The sequence below is a fragment of the Lottia gigantea genome, assembly GCF_000327385.1.
Source record: "Lottia gigantea unplaced genomic scaffold LOTGIsca_105, whole genome shotgun sequence".
NCBI classification, from domain to species: Eukaryota; Metazoa; Mollusca; class Gastropoda; family Lottiidae; genus Lottia; species Lottia gigantea.
This window is the reverse complement of record NW_008706876.1, coordinates 657,552-674,592: the sequence shown is the minus strand read 5'-3', so window position 1 is coordinate 674,592 and position 17,041 is coordinate 657,552. Positions and strand designations below refer to the sequence as shown.

The window sequence follows — 17,041 nt, the reverse complement described above, 5'->3', positions numbered from 1 at the left end:
CATACGAAGATCGACTAAAAACACTGAAATTACCAACATTAAAATTGAGAAGACACAGAGGCGATATGATAGAAACATATAAAATAGTTACTGAAGTATACGATCGAAGGGTAACTGATGGTCTTTTTACATGTAACACCAGTTCAACAACAAGAGGGAATTCGCTCAAACTAGTTAAAAACAGAAGCAGACTTCACAGAAGTGTGGAATAACCTACGTGACAATAATGTTTCAGATAGGAACATAAAAACATTTGAACATCGTTTAGACAGATATTAGAAAAACCATCCCCTGATATATGACTTTAACACCGATTATACATATAGTAATACCGGGAGTAACAAATATGAAATTAGTGATGATGAAAATGAGCCAAATATAGAGGAGAAAGCTGATCCCCTGCGTTTGGAAACACTTAGGTAGAATTGGGTAGGTAGGTAAAAAAGACAGATATAGAAATAGTGAGTAAAATTCCTAGTATGAGGTATTCTTGAAGGAATTTTGTGATTTACGTACATTTCTAGTACTTCTGAAGACTATTTACATATATTCAACACTAAAATCAACCCCCCAAAATGGCACACCTGTCTCTTTAAGCTTGAGTTAACTATTAAAGTATTTCCCAACTCTCAATAAAGTTCAACATGACAACTCTTCCTATATAAATACAGTGATCTCATGTTAGGTATCAGTTTTCTAGTTATATATATATATATATATACCCCTTTGATATTGTATTGTTTTATTTGTCATGACCTATCTATAGCCCTTATAGGATGTCTATATATATACACCCATGATTTGGGTAAGAACTAAGTCACGATCTACTTCATCATATGATGATTAAAGGATCTTAGACAGATTTGTTAGTCCAAAACTATGGAAGTAAACCCCAAAATATACCATATAAAGATCACCATATATACAGTGTGCTCTGTGATATCTGACATCTGAGTATTCCGACATTCTGCGTAATCCGACATCATCTTCTGGTCCCGCATTCCAAAAAAAAAGCATATGTACGGTAGCACTCTCTGACACTCTTGCAAAACCGACATTTTTTTGCGCTCTGAGTGTATGTCGGATTATGCAGAGTATCCTGTATTTACAACAAATATTATATAGCTAAACCATATAATACCCTGTACAATTTGGTGACTTGGACCATATTCTGGCCAATTAGAAAACTTCATTGGGACATTCTTTAACTGATATATACATTGTCCTACTATAGAGTCTTGGTTCCTAATTTTTGTCACCTTTACACATTTGGACCAAAAATACTGGTTAAAACTGTCCAAGAGGACTTTGGGAACTCCCAAGTTAGAAACCAGGGTTATATTCTATGACCATCTATACTATTTAGAAGCTGATATTATACTTGTCATTAAAATAATCATTAAAATTAAAATCGTTGTATATTCTAATACAGTAATTAATCAAAAGTATCTGATGAATATTTTTCGTAGAGCTTTTTTGAGAACTGCATGTTGGGAAAACCATGGAAAAAAATATTTTTTTCTTTCTGGGTCTTTTTTTTTATTTTCTTGTTCAAAAAAGCGAACTTACTAAGACGAGAAATAATTCAAACAAGCAGTGGAGACACCAGTAGAGGGTACAGGACAAAAGGGGGGTGGGGGGGCCTAATGGTACAGGAAAGCTGGGGCGAAGGATACAGGAAAGGGAGGCTGGCTAGGTAGATGAATAGTTTATACCTTGTATCCTCAATTCATTCAAAAATATGATTTTTATACGTTTTTGCCCTAAAATATGTGTCAGATTGCACCAAATCAAAGCTTCTTTTCCAAGAATTTTTTGGGAGAATCTCAACCTGATCTCAACCTATTTGTACACCCAGCCTGGTAGACTGGTTCTACGACCACACACAAGTGTTTCTTTTTGTCATATAAAATTTAATAATACTAAGTAATGCCCTCTTGTATGTTTGTTGGTTAGGGCCTCATTCCAACTGGCACTTAAAAACACCTTGCTTAATGATTTGAATTTTTATATATTTCAGGCAAACCAGTAAAATATGATCCTTCATTTAATGGACCAATCAAAAACAGGTAAGCAATTTATGTTTTTGGTCTATATATCCTTTTTCATGTGGACACAGGCCCGTAACCAGCCCAATGTGTCAAGAGGGGCGGCCACATTTGCATTGGGGGCAAAAGCTAATAGAGACTGATTTCAGTTCAATTGAGAATTATGTGATTTTCGTACATTTCTAGTTCTCTGAAGTCTATTTACATATATTCAAGACTAAAATCAACACCTCAAAATGGCACCCCTGTCCCTTTAACATAACAACAACAAAAATTCATCTTGATATACCAATATTTAATTGACTGTATTGTGGTGTTTTATAATGTATTCTGTATTTCAGATCGTGTACAGATATTATATGTTGTTTAGTATTTATAATCTTTATATTTGGATTAGCAGTTGTCGCATATTTTGGTGAGTTTTTTTTACTTTAAGGGAAAGTCGGATTTTAAGTAAATCGTCGGTAGAAAATTTAAATGCTCAAATTAAGGAAAACTATAGACTAAAATCTCGAGATAAACCACTTTTTGATGTATTAATACCAGTGATGTCACCATCCTCTTGAGACAGGGAAGTATAAATTGGGAGCAGACTGACTCATTGGAGAGTCAAGAAGTATAAAAATCGTATTTTCAAATTTGTTAGAATATGAAATGGGGTGCAAACTATTTTTTAGGGAGTTGGAAGAGGGGGAGCTCAAAAAGTTTGTTTAAACTGCTGTCTTTTAATATTTTGTATTACAGCCTTTGCCTATGGAGATCCTAAATTATTACTGTATCCTCAAGATTCGGAAGGTAATTTATGTGGGTATGGTAACATGAGGTAAGCCAGTGATAATACATTATCATTAATTTTTTATCTCAATACGCAAGTTAGATGGTATATCAAATTTGGCCCATTTAATCGAAGTGAATTTTTATATCAGCTTTATATAGGCTATATTGACTTGTATTATCTAACCATAGTGTATTGAAAATGACATCTTTTTAATGCTTCTGCACCAAAATTTGGCAGAACACAATCTAAATAACAATCTCGTAAGATCATGGTCGGCAGGTGTAGCAACCTGGAGCAAAATCTAGAAACAAATTCTGTACCTCATCTATTTGCACCTTTATGATTTTTAATATATTTTGCTGATTGGCTACTTTGTGAATAAATAAACCAAGTACTAACGATCCGAATCACAAAACAAAAACCCGAAATCCAAACTACATATTGGTGAAACATTAGTTGCAGCAAATGAACTTTTCACTTGAGGAAGTATATCATTATCATTATTATTTCATAATGAAAAGTGGTATCAGGTGTCTAGAAGAGTAAGCATACTTTTCAAAGTTTCTTAACATACTCATGACAAATAGGAACGTACAAAAAACAAACAGCGTGAATATTTATTGCCTTGAATCGTGATACAGAAAAAACAGTTTTCACTATATTAAAGTAAAATTTACTATTTTCAGAGGAAAAGATCACCTTTTTTTCTTTGATTTGGTAAAATGTGGTCGAATGGGACCAGGAGTATTTGTTAATGGTTGTCCTACACCTCAGGTAAATTATTTATTATTTACTGATCACTTCTTTCAATGTGGCAAACAAATTGGGATGCGGGACTCGAATCTTTAGTAAAATCTCACGTGTGCCCTCGGTTCCATGACAAGATAATCTTATTGTCGCAAGGATTTATAACATCAAACCAGTTTGTTATTTGCTGTTGATTGTTTTATCGTCTGCAAGACAGAGCGTCATCATCCAGTCAGACTTTTTTCCTTTCAATTGCATGATCTGCACGATATTATTGATATATTGGAAAGCGACCGTCTGCAGCATTTGAAGTATAATTTTAAAAGCTATGAAAATGTATTTTATATTTTAGGTTTGCCTCGCAGAATGTCCGAAAGATAATTATGTTTACCTGCAGAATGCCATAGATAATAAGAAAGATAAACTAATCTGTACATACAATGCAAATAAAGCAACCAAGGTAAGATTAGTATAATAATTATATACAGAATATCATAGGTAATAAGAAAGATAAACTAATCTGTACATACAATGGTTACCCCTGAGTTGCTAATTGGTATTCCCAAGTATTCAATTTCATGCTTTCAGTCTATAATATTTCTGATATTTTAAACTAGAGAGAAATTTATGAATTTTATTTACAGGATGTTAATACACTAGTAGGAGATGAAGAATGTGCAGCATATTATCTCAAAAGTACTTCAGGTAGGTTTTAGTCAAATTTTTTGTTTCTGTTTCTATAATTCATGCTTTGTAAATTACAGGTGATCTAATCTCATTCTATAGTCTCTCTTTATCTTATAAATGATTGTAAAGAGGTCTAAAAAACGTATGTGTGTTGGGGACACTATCAATTAGCATCATTCCAATATCTTCAGTTAGCAGTATGTAGTTCCAATGATGTCTTAAAACATGGCAGTTTTGAAAACCTCTTTTCAATCCCATTAAGTATTGTAGCCTATACAATGGGGAAAATTACTATGTTTTAATTCTATGGAAAAGAATTTTGATATTTGAACTATAACCTCATGCAAGTCAATGTCTAAATTATAAATAATACACATAATAATATCATATTTATATTTCAGTCATCAATCGTTGTTTACCAATAGATGAATTAATAAATATAGTGGATGGTGCTGTTGAAATTGGTAACGAAACATTGAGAGATGCTGAGAACAATAATGTCACTGCTTCAGACGTCAAGTCAGCCATTGCGTAAGTGTCATGTATTTTGTACTTTATCTATTCTTGATAAAAAGCAAGAAAATAGATTAAGAAAATCAAAATAAGAAACTTATGTAATCAAGATATTTTTGCAGTAAATTTGACTAACGCTTGCTTATAATGATTTAGATAATGTAGATTTAGGGCCTGGTTATATGTGGCGTTCCAGCCTGGATAAGCAAGATGGTTTGACTGGTATCTTGTGTTTGACATCACTCTAGTCAATTTCTACTGATTTACAGTACCGGTACCGGTAATTTATATGGAAAGTGGTTCAGCCCGAATAGCTGGGCTAGCTAGATATTTATGTTTATACCATAGCGCTTGCGTGCAGCATACTTTTATAAGCTAACATGACAAAACTAACTAAAAGATTAAATATTTACCTTGTCAAGTCTGGGGTTATATTAAATCTGGCAAGTCATTTCATAAATTTCATATTACATAAGCGCTCTTTTAACATCCTCTATATAAACCGTTTTTTCACTGAGAATTTTAAAGCAAAGCTAGCTCTAGGCTCTAAACTCTTTATTGCCGAACACCAAAACTTTTACAACTCTTGATGTACAAGACTACCGTTTAGACTAGTAAGAAATGCAATAGAACAAAAAGACCAGTACATCCCTTATTGCCGAAGGAGATAAAGCTGGATTTTTGCGTTTCCACTGAGTAAAGTGAAGGCCGGCTTCAAGCAAGCTTTCAATTTGCCTCCAATAAATTGCTGTACGCAAAAAGAGATGGTTTCGGTTCGGCAATTTGCCCAGTGGAAACACACGAAAGCTATCTTAAAGTCGGCTTTTTGTCTCAGTAGAAACACAGTTATGGAAAAAGAAAAGAAATAATATTTTATTAACATTTTTTCAAATTCATTTTTTCGTGAAACAGAATTTTGCTTAATTAATGTTTAAACCATAAAAATCATAACATCATGAAATTGATAAGATAAAGTATATATTCATAAGTCATCATTTATTATGTGTATCATATTAACATTTACAGTGTCACAGATTCTATGAACTTTACTGATGCAGAATTACAGAAAACACAACAGTAGGCCTCCTACATACATACTACAATTATATTTCTATCAATTATCATTTACATGCACGAAGGAAACGGCATAGGCATGACATTATAAGGAGAAAGGCATAGTTTGATGCATGTATTATTTTTTTAAGTTTCCAGTTGAGGTATGTGGCCTGAAAGTGAATATTTTATTTTGTTCAAGGTTTCAGGAAGTTGCTGATTTGCATGAAATTAATGAATCTTTTTCCTCTTTTTCCTTGGTATTTAAAGCATGCAATATATATATATATGTTTACTTTGGAACTTGAAAGTGTACTCTCATGAGCAAATTGAATTCAACCCTTTTAACACTAGAAGCCGCCATATGAATAAGTTATGTATACCTGCGCATGGCTATTTCCAACAATGGCGCATTAAGGCGTTAAGTTTTGTAATGTCCCCTCCCCTTTTAGGCCATAAAAATATACTTTCACTTCCAAAATCGCAATACATGCATTCTCCAGATACCCACATTAGGAACTTATCCAACAAGAGGCCCCTCTTACTAGTGATCTCTAATGGACGCCAGTGCACTCGGATGGCTTTCTGTCATTGAAATCCTAGCTATGCCGCTGATTAACAAGCCTTGACATTAAACCATACACTTTATGATTTATATTAATAGGAGTACAGGATAGATGACATTTCATTTCATTTACATTCAGTGTTCAAAGGGTTAAAGCCAGGATTAAATGCAACATGAGTTAATACTCTACATGAAATGTAGACGCTGTATATATTCAACCAAATATAGTTTACCTCTTGAATTCTCTGCATTCTCTAATATTTTTTTCAGAGCTGTTTTTTCTGTATAATGCTGTTATAGAGGTATATGATGATAGTATAGGCATCATTTACTTAAACAGTGTTATCCATCATTCATCATCATGTATTACTATTAATCATTTAAAATGTGGTATACAACTTATACTGTAATTATTCAGGAGTAGCATTATATGCCATAAATCTTGTTAATAGATTATTATAAATCATTATCATTCAGCATCATTTATCCATCATCAATGATCATTTGTTTATCATTTCATCATCCATCATCAAACAATTCATCATCAATCAATTCATCATCAATCCATTCATCATCATAATCAATCAATTCAACATTCTCACCATCTTTATTCATCATTCAGCTTCCTTAATTTACTATCAATCATCATTAATCATTCATTTATTCTTGTATGATCCAGTATCATTCATTCATCAACATTATCATTCATATCATTTATTCATCTTTTCATTATCCTTCATGAAACAATTCTTCATCAATCAATTCATCATCAATCAATTCAACTTTCTAATCATCTTTACATCATTCAGTTTCATTAATTTATTATTGTATCATCCAGCATCATTCATTCATCAATATTATCATTTATTCATCAACATTATAATTCATATCATTTATTATGATCAATTCATCATTCATCAACCATATCAAGAAATAAATTCAAAATTCAAAAAAAAAAATGAAAAGATTTCACTGAATTTAGAAATGACAATGAATTTTAGAAACAATATAGTTTAATATGATTAAGTATATCCACAAGGCCATAAATTCCTGTTATCATAGTATTTTCATGGAGTCATAAAATAATAATGATGATTTCACAAATGGCATAATTATTATTCCTTTCAAAATTTTCAGTGTTTTTGAGCAGTTTTTAGCAGCTAAGGAATATGCTGAAAAGGCTATAGCTGATCTCACTTCAACATGGTGGATGATACTCATGTAAGTTGTATAGATTAGATACTTTCTTTCACCATAAATCTGAAGACATTCTTTAGAAAGTTATGTTCAGTTCAGTACATAACTCATCCAATCAAATATTCTGTATTGTAAAAGTTGTACATAATGCTGCATTGAATTTGAATTGGATGCTGGCAAAGATGGAAAAATGCCTTAAGGTTGGTAGTTTTACCTTCTGGTGATGGTAGATTTGTTGAGTGGGAACAATAACTGAGGCTTTTGTGCTAATTTTGGGTATGAAGGGGTGTGTATGTACACTTGACATGTGCAATATATTAACAATTATACAGTATATGTATTTGATATTTTCAGTGGATTATTTTTGGGTATGATAATTTGTTTTATCTGGATTGTTGTTATGAGATGGATTGCTGGTATAATGGTATGGTTCACTATCTTGGCATTTGTTGCTCTTTTTGCCGGTGGTATGTTTATATTTGATTGTATTGATACTTGTGTAATTTAATGAAAATAACATCAGTCTTGTGGACTCTCTTAAAGCTAACTCATTCTGAAGTGCCTTAGTCTTGATGTTCCAGTCAAAAAGCCAATATGTAATATAACAATGTCTGACTGTTGTATGGAAACTCTTAGTAATAATTAGAAAAATTTCCATTTGGTCATCAACAATTTTCTCAACTTAAGCTTACAGCATCAAAGATTTTCATCTTCTAGCAATCATCATCACAGAAACCTACATCTTATAGTAAATAAATAGCTTTGTAGGAAGCGGTAATATTTACCAATCAAAACAACCTTTATACTATTCTCATATAATTTGTATGAGATCCTATTTACAAAACAAACCTGAATAATGACTATGTAGAAGTGTGTTGATTGGCTGGTTTAGAAACTACATGACATACTGTAAATAAAAGGTTTATTCGCCAAAATGAAACAAAATAGAAATATGTTATAGATTGGACAGTGTTGAAGAATAAATGTATATCTTGGTGCCTAATATTCTAATGTTTTTATCTACAGGTAGTGCTGTTTGTTTCTATAACTATCTTATCTATAAAGATAATGATGAAGCTTTCTCTTTCACCCTGGCCGTGGTAAATCTGACATTTTCTAAAGCTAAATTGTTCCTGGGAGTTGGTGAGTATTATTAGAATAGATTAGATATAAACAGTCTGCTTGCAGAACAATGCCAGGAATTTTGAATGTGACCTTAGGATTGTTGCTAATTTTCATTAAGTTATGTAAAATGAAAAATTTGTTAAAATGACCAAAATTACAACCCAACCATTGTTTCATCGATATAAAATCTGTAAAATACTGTCAAATCAATAGACCAACCAATCAGAAACTAGAATAATAATCCTTAAAAGCAAGTCAATTCCGTCAATCAAAAATCTGGTCCAAAGAATGGCAAAATCGGAAGTAAAGATGGTATAGTAGTGGACTTCTCCAAAGAGAAGTACCATCAGGTGTTTTGAAGAGAGTGAGCATGGTCTGCTTTGTGCCCGAAAGCCGCCACTACTACAATGGTCATCAGAGTTATCTGATATTTTCTATTAATTAGAATACATGTATTAAGGAAATTTTGTAGGTAGATTTGTTTTCATGACCATAGGTAAGGCCAAGGGGAAAATGTTTGCCCCCTCCCCCATACAAGGCATACCGAAACTTTGAAAGACTGAGATCATTGTTGATCATTGATCAAGGGTTAAATCTTATCTGACTCATGCACTGTTGATAAATCCAGACCTTATTATTTAAAAATTTTAATATATATTTCAGGTATAACAGCGGCAATAATATTTGTAATAGTTTTCTTGATTCTCTTGTTTTTATGTTCGAGAATAAGAATTGCTATATCTTTAATCAAAGAAGGCAGTAGGTAAGTGACAAGGTACATCATGTAAAGGCGTCCTCTCACCATAGTGACCACCAGTTTCTATTGTTGCAAATAATGAACAGTGGCCATAAGTTTCGGATGAAACTCATTCGTATCCATGGGCAACTGGTCATCACTATGGTGTGAGGGAACTTTTGATATTGTGAAATCATTTCATTTCATGGACACCAAACTCTGTTCATTTATGCTCAGAAGCATATTGTGAAGCAATACATAACAGACGGAAATTCAATGGTACCATTGCTACATGAACATCATTGTGTTGCTAAAAATACATTTATATCCACATTTCACTAATTTCAGTGTCACTTTTGAAGACAAAAACGTCTAACACACAAAATTGAGAATAGGAGTTATGCCCCTTTTTGGAATTGAGTTAAAAATGAGATGTTTTAAAGGGATGGCATCAATTTGAAACCTTCCGATTTTCAATCAAACGTCTGTGGATCCTGCAATTCCACTAAAACTAAGTGTTTGATGACATCACTAATTGCCAAGTCCTTTGCAATTAGTGACACTTAGTTTTGGTGGAATAGCAGGAACCACAGACGTCAGAATGAACATTGAAATGGTGCAAATTGATGCTATGAGTGTCCCCGATACACACATAAAAAAATTTTGAAAACTCTTTACAATCCCTTTAACTCTCAAAAGAGGAAATTGGAATATTAGTCATCTTGGAAGTATAGATAGAAGGCTTCTTTTAACTGATGTTAGCATGGCTGTACCCACAACAACTTTTTGTTTTATGCCCGATGGTTCAACCCTTTGCTGATAAATTGATTTGTTTATGTTTTCTAGAGCTGTGGGGACTATGATATTTACATTAGTATGGCCACTGTTTCCATTTGTACTTCAACTAGGTGTAGTTGCTCTGTGGGCTGTTGTGGCTGTGTATCCTTTAAAATGATAACATCCATGAAACAAAAGTGGCAAAATCTCAAAATATGGTTTTTAAGATCAGGTTCCTAAAGCAAGGTTTGAATCACTCCGGAATATATAGAAAAGACAACGATAAATAAAAAGTGAAATTCATTATTAATTTGAAGTATATTTGAAGGGATTACCCGGTATGCCATTTTTGTGCAGTTCTAGTATCTTTGAAGATTAGTTACATATATTCAAGACCCAAATCAATCCATAAAACTGGTGAATTAAGGCATTTAACAGAATTTTTATGTCATGTCCTTTTAATTTTGGCTTTCATAAGTTATGCTGAAAGTTTTTAGCTTTTACCCTGACGCAGCCATTTTAAGATAAATTTGAAACATGATTTAAGTTTAACGAGATTTTAAGAACATGGAAGCTCGATTTGTATAATCAACTAAACACTCAATAAAACAAGTTGGAACAGGGGTCAGTGAGGATGGAAAAATTATTCCTTAATCTGTGTATAGCTACCTACAGTCAATTGGTCGCGGTCAGAATTTAAGTGAAAATAATATCACATATGGTAATGGTTCAACAAACCAAGAAGCTGTGAAGGAACAATCAGAAAATCTCTTTCAACAATTACCCTGTGATAATTCTGTAAGATTCTTTTTCAAAAATTACCCTGTGATAATTTTGTAAATTTCTTTTATAACAATTACCCTGTGATAATTCTGTAAGTTTCTTTCAACAATTACCCTGTGATAATTCTGTAAGTTTCTCACGACAGTTACCCTGTGATAATTCTGTAAGTTTCTTTCAACAATTACCCTGTGATAATTCTATAAGTTTCTCACGACAGTTACCCTGTGATAATTCTGTAAGTTTCTCTCAACAATTACCCTGTGATAATTCTATAAGTTTCTCAAGACAGTTACCCTGTGATAATTATATAAGTTTCTCACTAGAGTTACCCTGTGATAATTCTGTAAGTTTCCCACGACAGTTACCCTGTGATAATTCTATAAGTTTCTCACGACAGTTACCCTGTGATAATTCTATAAGTTTCTCAAGACAGATACCCTGTGATAATTATATAAGTTTCTCACGAGAGTTACCCTGTGATAATTCTGTAAGTTTCTCATGACAGTTACCCTGTGATAATTCTGTAAGTTTCTCAGGACAGTTACCCTGTGATAATGCTATAAGTTTCTCACGAGAGTTACCCTGTGATAATTCTGTAAGTTTCTCTCAACAATTACCCTGTGATAATTCTGTAAGTTTCTCACAACAGTTACCCTGTGATAATTCTATAAGTTTCTCACGACAGTTACCCTGTGATAATTCTGTAAGTTTTTCTCAACAATTACCCTGTGATAATTCTGTAAGTTTCTCACAACAGTTACCCTGTGATAATTCTGTAAGTTTCTCACAACAGTTACCCTGTGATAATTCTGTAAGTATCTCACAACAGTTACCCTGTGATAATTCTGTAAGTTTCTCACAACAGTTACCCTGTGATAATTCTGTAAGTTTCTCACAACAGTTACCCTGTGATAATTCTGTAAGTTTCTCACAACAGTTACCCTGTGATAATTCTGTAAGTTTCTCACAACAGTTACCCTGTGATAATTCTGTAAGTTTCTTTCTTGTCTCTATATATTCTATATTCTCTCAATATATTCAAGTTTCTCTTATATACCGGTATTAATTTAACTATATTCCTTAACTAGTAAATATTTGTGATATAACTACCTACAAATTTTCTTCTTTTTTGATTATAGACAAATAATACTGCTGGTCAGATTTGTGGATATTTGAAATATGGCTCTGGAGAGTAAGTACCATGATTTTTTCTGTAGATTTTTAATTGTTCAGTACTCTGACATTGTGGCATCCATGTATATTGAATAGTATACTTTATGAATGTCTATAAAAAAAGCAATCAGTATAAAAGGTTAAGATAGTGCTGTTAGATTAAAGTTTATTGGAGGAAAATTTTGTACAATGACATATATAGTCAGACATCAAATTTCACTTTCACTTTTTGTTTCGGTTTGGCTTGCTCATTTTTGAGAATTTTCATCGCGACAAAAGCCAAATTTGGCAAAACTTTGGGCATCAACATTGGTTTTGTCTGGCCAGTATGAATTTCGAAGATTCAGAATATATCACTTTTTATATTTACCCATAGCGCAATACGTGTAGTTGCCCTTAAATCATGATACCTATTGTATTATGACATGATTGTCAATACCCAATACATACTAGTGTTATTCTACCGAAATAATCACAGCCATCACAATATTTTTCAGGTATACCATCTATCTACAGATTTACAATCTATTCATGTTATTCTGGTTGGTTAATTTTGTGGTGGCATTAGGACAGATGACTTTAGCTGGAGCGTTCGCCTCCTATTATTGGGCATTCAATAAACCTAAAGATATCCCTGCTTTTCCTATACTGAGCTCATTCTGGAGATCTATTAGGTAGGAACTTTCTTTACAAACTTAAAGAAGACTTTCTGCATTTTTAGAGTAAAATCAAGAAAATTACTTGATAAATGGTGTTTATAGTGAATTATCAGTTTTAAGAAATGTATGTGGACCTAGAAATGCAATAAACTCAAATCCACTTGTTGTAGCTTAATTTAGACTCCATGTTTGTTTATGTCACCAAATGACATGAAGCTATATTTCAATCCACTGGCCACATTTTCATATTTGGATATTTTTAGCTAAATCTATTTGGAGAAGATATGGAAAGTTAAAATTGACTGAAATTAGTTCATAACATTATCTGCAATAATGAAAGATCTTAGAGAATAGCGTGTCTTCTTGATACTTTGACACTGACAGTTAAAAATTCAAAAGAGGTCAAATTTCCCTCATTGCACACTGCATTATCCTAATAACATAGGATGTAAGACTGTATTTTATTTATGTGAAGTTATCATTTAAATTTGTTATTTTCAGATACCATCTTGGAACTCTGGCATTTGGTTCACTGTTAATAGCTATAGTACAGTTGATCCGAGTGTTTCTAGAGTATTTAGACCACAAATTGAAAGGTTCAGAAAATCCTGTGGCAAAATTTTTAATGAAGTAAGTAGAGGCTCTAAGTGAATTATATTTCTTGTATTACGTATTATATATGTATTATGTATATTCTGAAATTTATCTGGGTTTTTTTTAGAGGGGGTGGGGCACCAAAGTTCATTTGTTTTCAGAGAATTTTTGTGGATGGGAAGTATATTAAGAAAACTTTTCAAAATTATTGAAACCATTGTGTGCAAATTCTTCTTAAACCAGAATGAATGACGGTTCTATAGTACCTTTCAACAAAAAGAGAGCTTTCCATTATTAATATAGTGCCCAATACATTTATTACACAGCAATGTAGCCATTTGATGATGAATTTGATATTTTCAAGCTGTTCATGTAAAACTATTGTAAATGTATAGTATAACAGGTCTATATTTTTCTATTTCTATTTGATTGCATTTATAATTCTTTAGCTATATTTTTAATATGTATTTGTAGATGTCTCAAATGCTTTTTCTGGTGTCTGGAAAAATTCCTGAAATTTCTCAATAAGAATGCATACATTATGGTAAGAATGATATTTTATGTAATACTTATATATTATAATTTTAATGGTTAAGAATTTGGCTACAGGATCAAAGCCTACTTAGAACCTAACGCTAGCTGTCAGTGCAAAGTCACATGATTGAGAAATTCTTAACAAAATAAATTTTCACTTTATAGAAAATTTAGCCAATACTGTATGGAGAAAAAAGTGGGTTAGGTTCTGAATATTTATTGGCCACACTTGTATGGAATATGTTGTTTTTAGTGGTTCACCACTTCATATGCAGCTATTTGGATAAAGTAAATCACAGTCCCATCATGTGATAGATATTAATATAGTTTAAAATACAATGAGGATATAGCTGTAAGAATGTGCATTGAATATGATAATTGTTTCAGTCCAACAACAAGGACTAGGCTCTGCAGAAAGATGTAAATTTACGAATACAGTGGAGCCTTGTTTATCTGCACATTTCCTTTTCTGATAAAATCGTGCAGTTTAAAGAATTTCCAGATAGTTGGAACATGCCATATCATAACTAGAGTTATGTCCCTTCCTATTTAGAAACTTGTCCTGTGTCATGTAGAAAACACGCGAAAGACATGATTGTGTTTACTATAGACCTATAGGACCAATACCTCCCGAAGAACCCTAATAATGTATCTATGTTATGTTTTGTTTATTTCAGTGTGCAGTCTATGGAAAAAATTTCTGTATTTCTGCTAAAAATGCCTTTATGTTGATATTGAGAAATGTAGTAAGGTAAGAAATAGACTGATTATAGTGTCATTATTGTTAGATTTGAGCATGAATTGTTATCCCTGTCCTTAAGTGGAAGGTTTTGTTTTTCCTCAGCAAGATATCTTTTTACCATTCTGCAGGAAATTTTAATATACATCCAAATGAATAACTGAATAAGATGGAGTTAAATGTCCGTCTTTTCTTCCAGCTTGCTTGCAGTGTGTCATAAGGGAAATTTTGTGAGGGTAGCAACATCAGCCCATACTTTTTCGAAAGATATCCTTTGCGTGAACAGCCTTTATCGCACAGTGCTTTTCTGCTCAAGCTAGGAACAAATATGGGTAATGCCATGAAGTGTGTAATGAAGATATATTTTGCATAAAAACCCTGTATCACTCAACACCTTGGTTTTATTGTCACATTCATATTTCTAGCTGCTTGCCATGTAAGCTCCTTCTACCTGCATTTCTGAAATTAAGGGAGTCCACAAGGCTGATGATGTTATTTTTGATTGCAGGGTGGTAGTTATTGATCAAGTGACAGATTTCCTATTGTTTATCTGTAAAATGGTTGTTGTGGCCTTAACTGGCACTGGTGCATTCTTTTTCTTTGATGGTAGAATCGAGTTCTTAAACCAATATAAACCTACTTTAAACTTCTATTTTATACCAATAATAGTAAGTAAACAAATATAAGCCTACTTTAAACTTCTATTTTATACCAATAATAGTAAGTAAACAAATATAAACCTACCTTAAACTTCTATTTCATACCAATAATAGTAAGTAAACAAATATAAACCTACCTTAAACTTCTATTTTATACCAATAATAGTAAGTAAACAAATATAAACCTACCTTAAACTTCTATTTTATACCAATAATAGTAAGTAAACAAATATGAACCTACCTTAAACTTCTATTTTATACCAATAATAGTAAGTAAACCAATATAAACCTACTTTAAACTTCTATTTTATACCAATAATAGTAAGTAAACAAATATAAACCTACTTTAAACTTCTATTTTATACCAATAATAGTAAGTAAACAAATATAAACCTACCTTAAACTTCTATTTCATACCAATAATAGTAAGTAAACAAATATAAACCTACCTTAAACTTCTATTTTATACCAATAATAGTAAGTAAACAAATATAAACCTACCTTAAACTTCTATTTTATACCAATAATAGTAAGTAAACCAATATAAACCTACTTTAAACTTCTATTTTATACCAATAATAGTAAGTAAACAAATATAAACCTACCTTAAACTTCTATTTTATACCAATAATAGTAAGTAAACCTACTTTAATTTTTTTTTCAAAATTGAAATATATGATTGAGGTCAATCAATTCTCATCTAGAATAAGGGTCAAAATGCATTTGTCGTGGTCTTAAGTGGTGGAACTGCTTAGCAATCATCGCTTGGAGAAGTTTCAATGAAAATGAATCTTTGGTCATGCAGCGAAGGGCAGAGCATAACAGAGACCTGTGGCCAATGCTTTTTTGGTAATTTTACTCTCATATTAACCACCCTCTAAATTGTTTCAATCATTTTTGGTTTATTAACCAAAATGCCAATAATTAATATTTTATATTGAATAGATAGTGGTACTGGGAACCTATGTGATAGCTTCTTGTTTCTTCAGTGTTTACAATATGGCTGTAGATACATTATTCTTATGTTTCTGTAAGTAAACCTATTTTACTCACAATTTACTTACTGTATATTTGTGAGTAAATTGCGCATTTTTTTACCCTAAAATGTGTTGCTTATGTTCCAAGTATTCTTATAATTAGTGTCCAGTGAGATATAAGAATAGAGGATCTCTTTTGCTTTTCTTTTTGTGATTCACGAGAACAGCTTATGCTCCGCCCACTCAGATACAGTTGTTAATCACCAGAAACAACCACACAAAACGAGCTCCTTCCGTCTGGATATCTTTCGTCTGCTTTGCAAGTACCCCACTCATCAAAACTATTTTGTCAGATAGACACAGGTCATTAAAAAATCAATTTCTTTATCGTTTCTGGGTAAAACATGGCGGCTGATTTTAAGACGATTGGTCAATATTCACCTGTCAATCATTCTTGTGGATCATTAACAGTTAACAGATCAGTAATTTGGTAACTGTTAACAATTGAAGTCACTTAATATAACAGTCATGTGCTTTAAGTACACACCCAGTATTCAAAGGGTTAAAGAAATATGTAATATTTTTTATTACAGTGGAAGATCTAGAGAGAAATGATGGTTCAACAGAAAAACCGTATTATATGAGTAAAGATTTGATGGGAATTGTAGGAAAGAAAAACAAAGTACCCAAGAGCTAG

General features: G+C 32.2%; 1 protein-coding gene across 1 annotated transcript; it reads left to right on the top strand.

Annotated features, from left to right (window-relative positions):
- Window positions 1-2,019: 2,019 nt before the first annotated feature.
- On the top strand, window positions 2,020-17,041 carry LOTGIDRAFT_136300 (hypothetical protein; the record flags this gene model as incomplete). The annotated part of the gene is made up of 20 exons (XM_009046717.1): window positions 2,020-2,069; window positions 2,390-2,463; window positions 2,793-2,871; window positions 3,513-3,600; window positions 3,926-4,042; window positions 4,218-4,278; window positions 4,662-4,774; window positions 7,539-7,612; window positions 7,943-8,059; window positions 8,619-8,731; window positions 9,377-9,476; window positions 10,296-10,388; window positions 11,898-12,068; window positions 12,680-12,856; window positions 13,343-13,471; window positions 13,910-13,979; window positions 14,647-14,720; window positions 15,217-15,376; window positions 16,313-16,397; window positions 16,938-17,041. Coding segments are annotated over 20 exons (2,049 nt in total), but the record flags the coding sequence as incomplete, so codon positions are not given.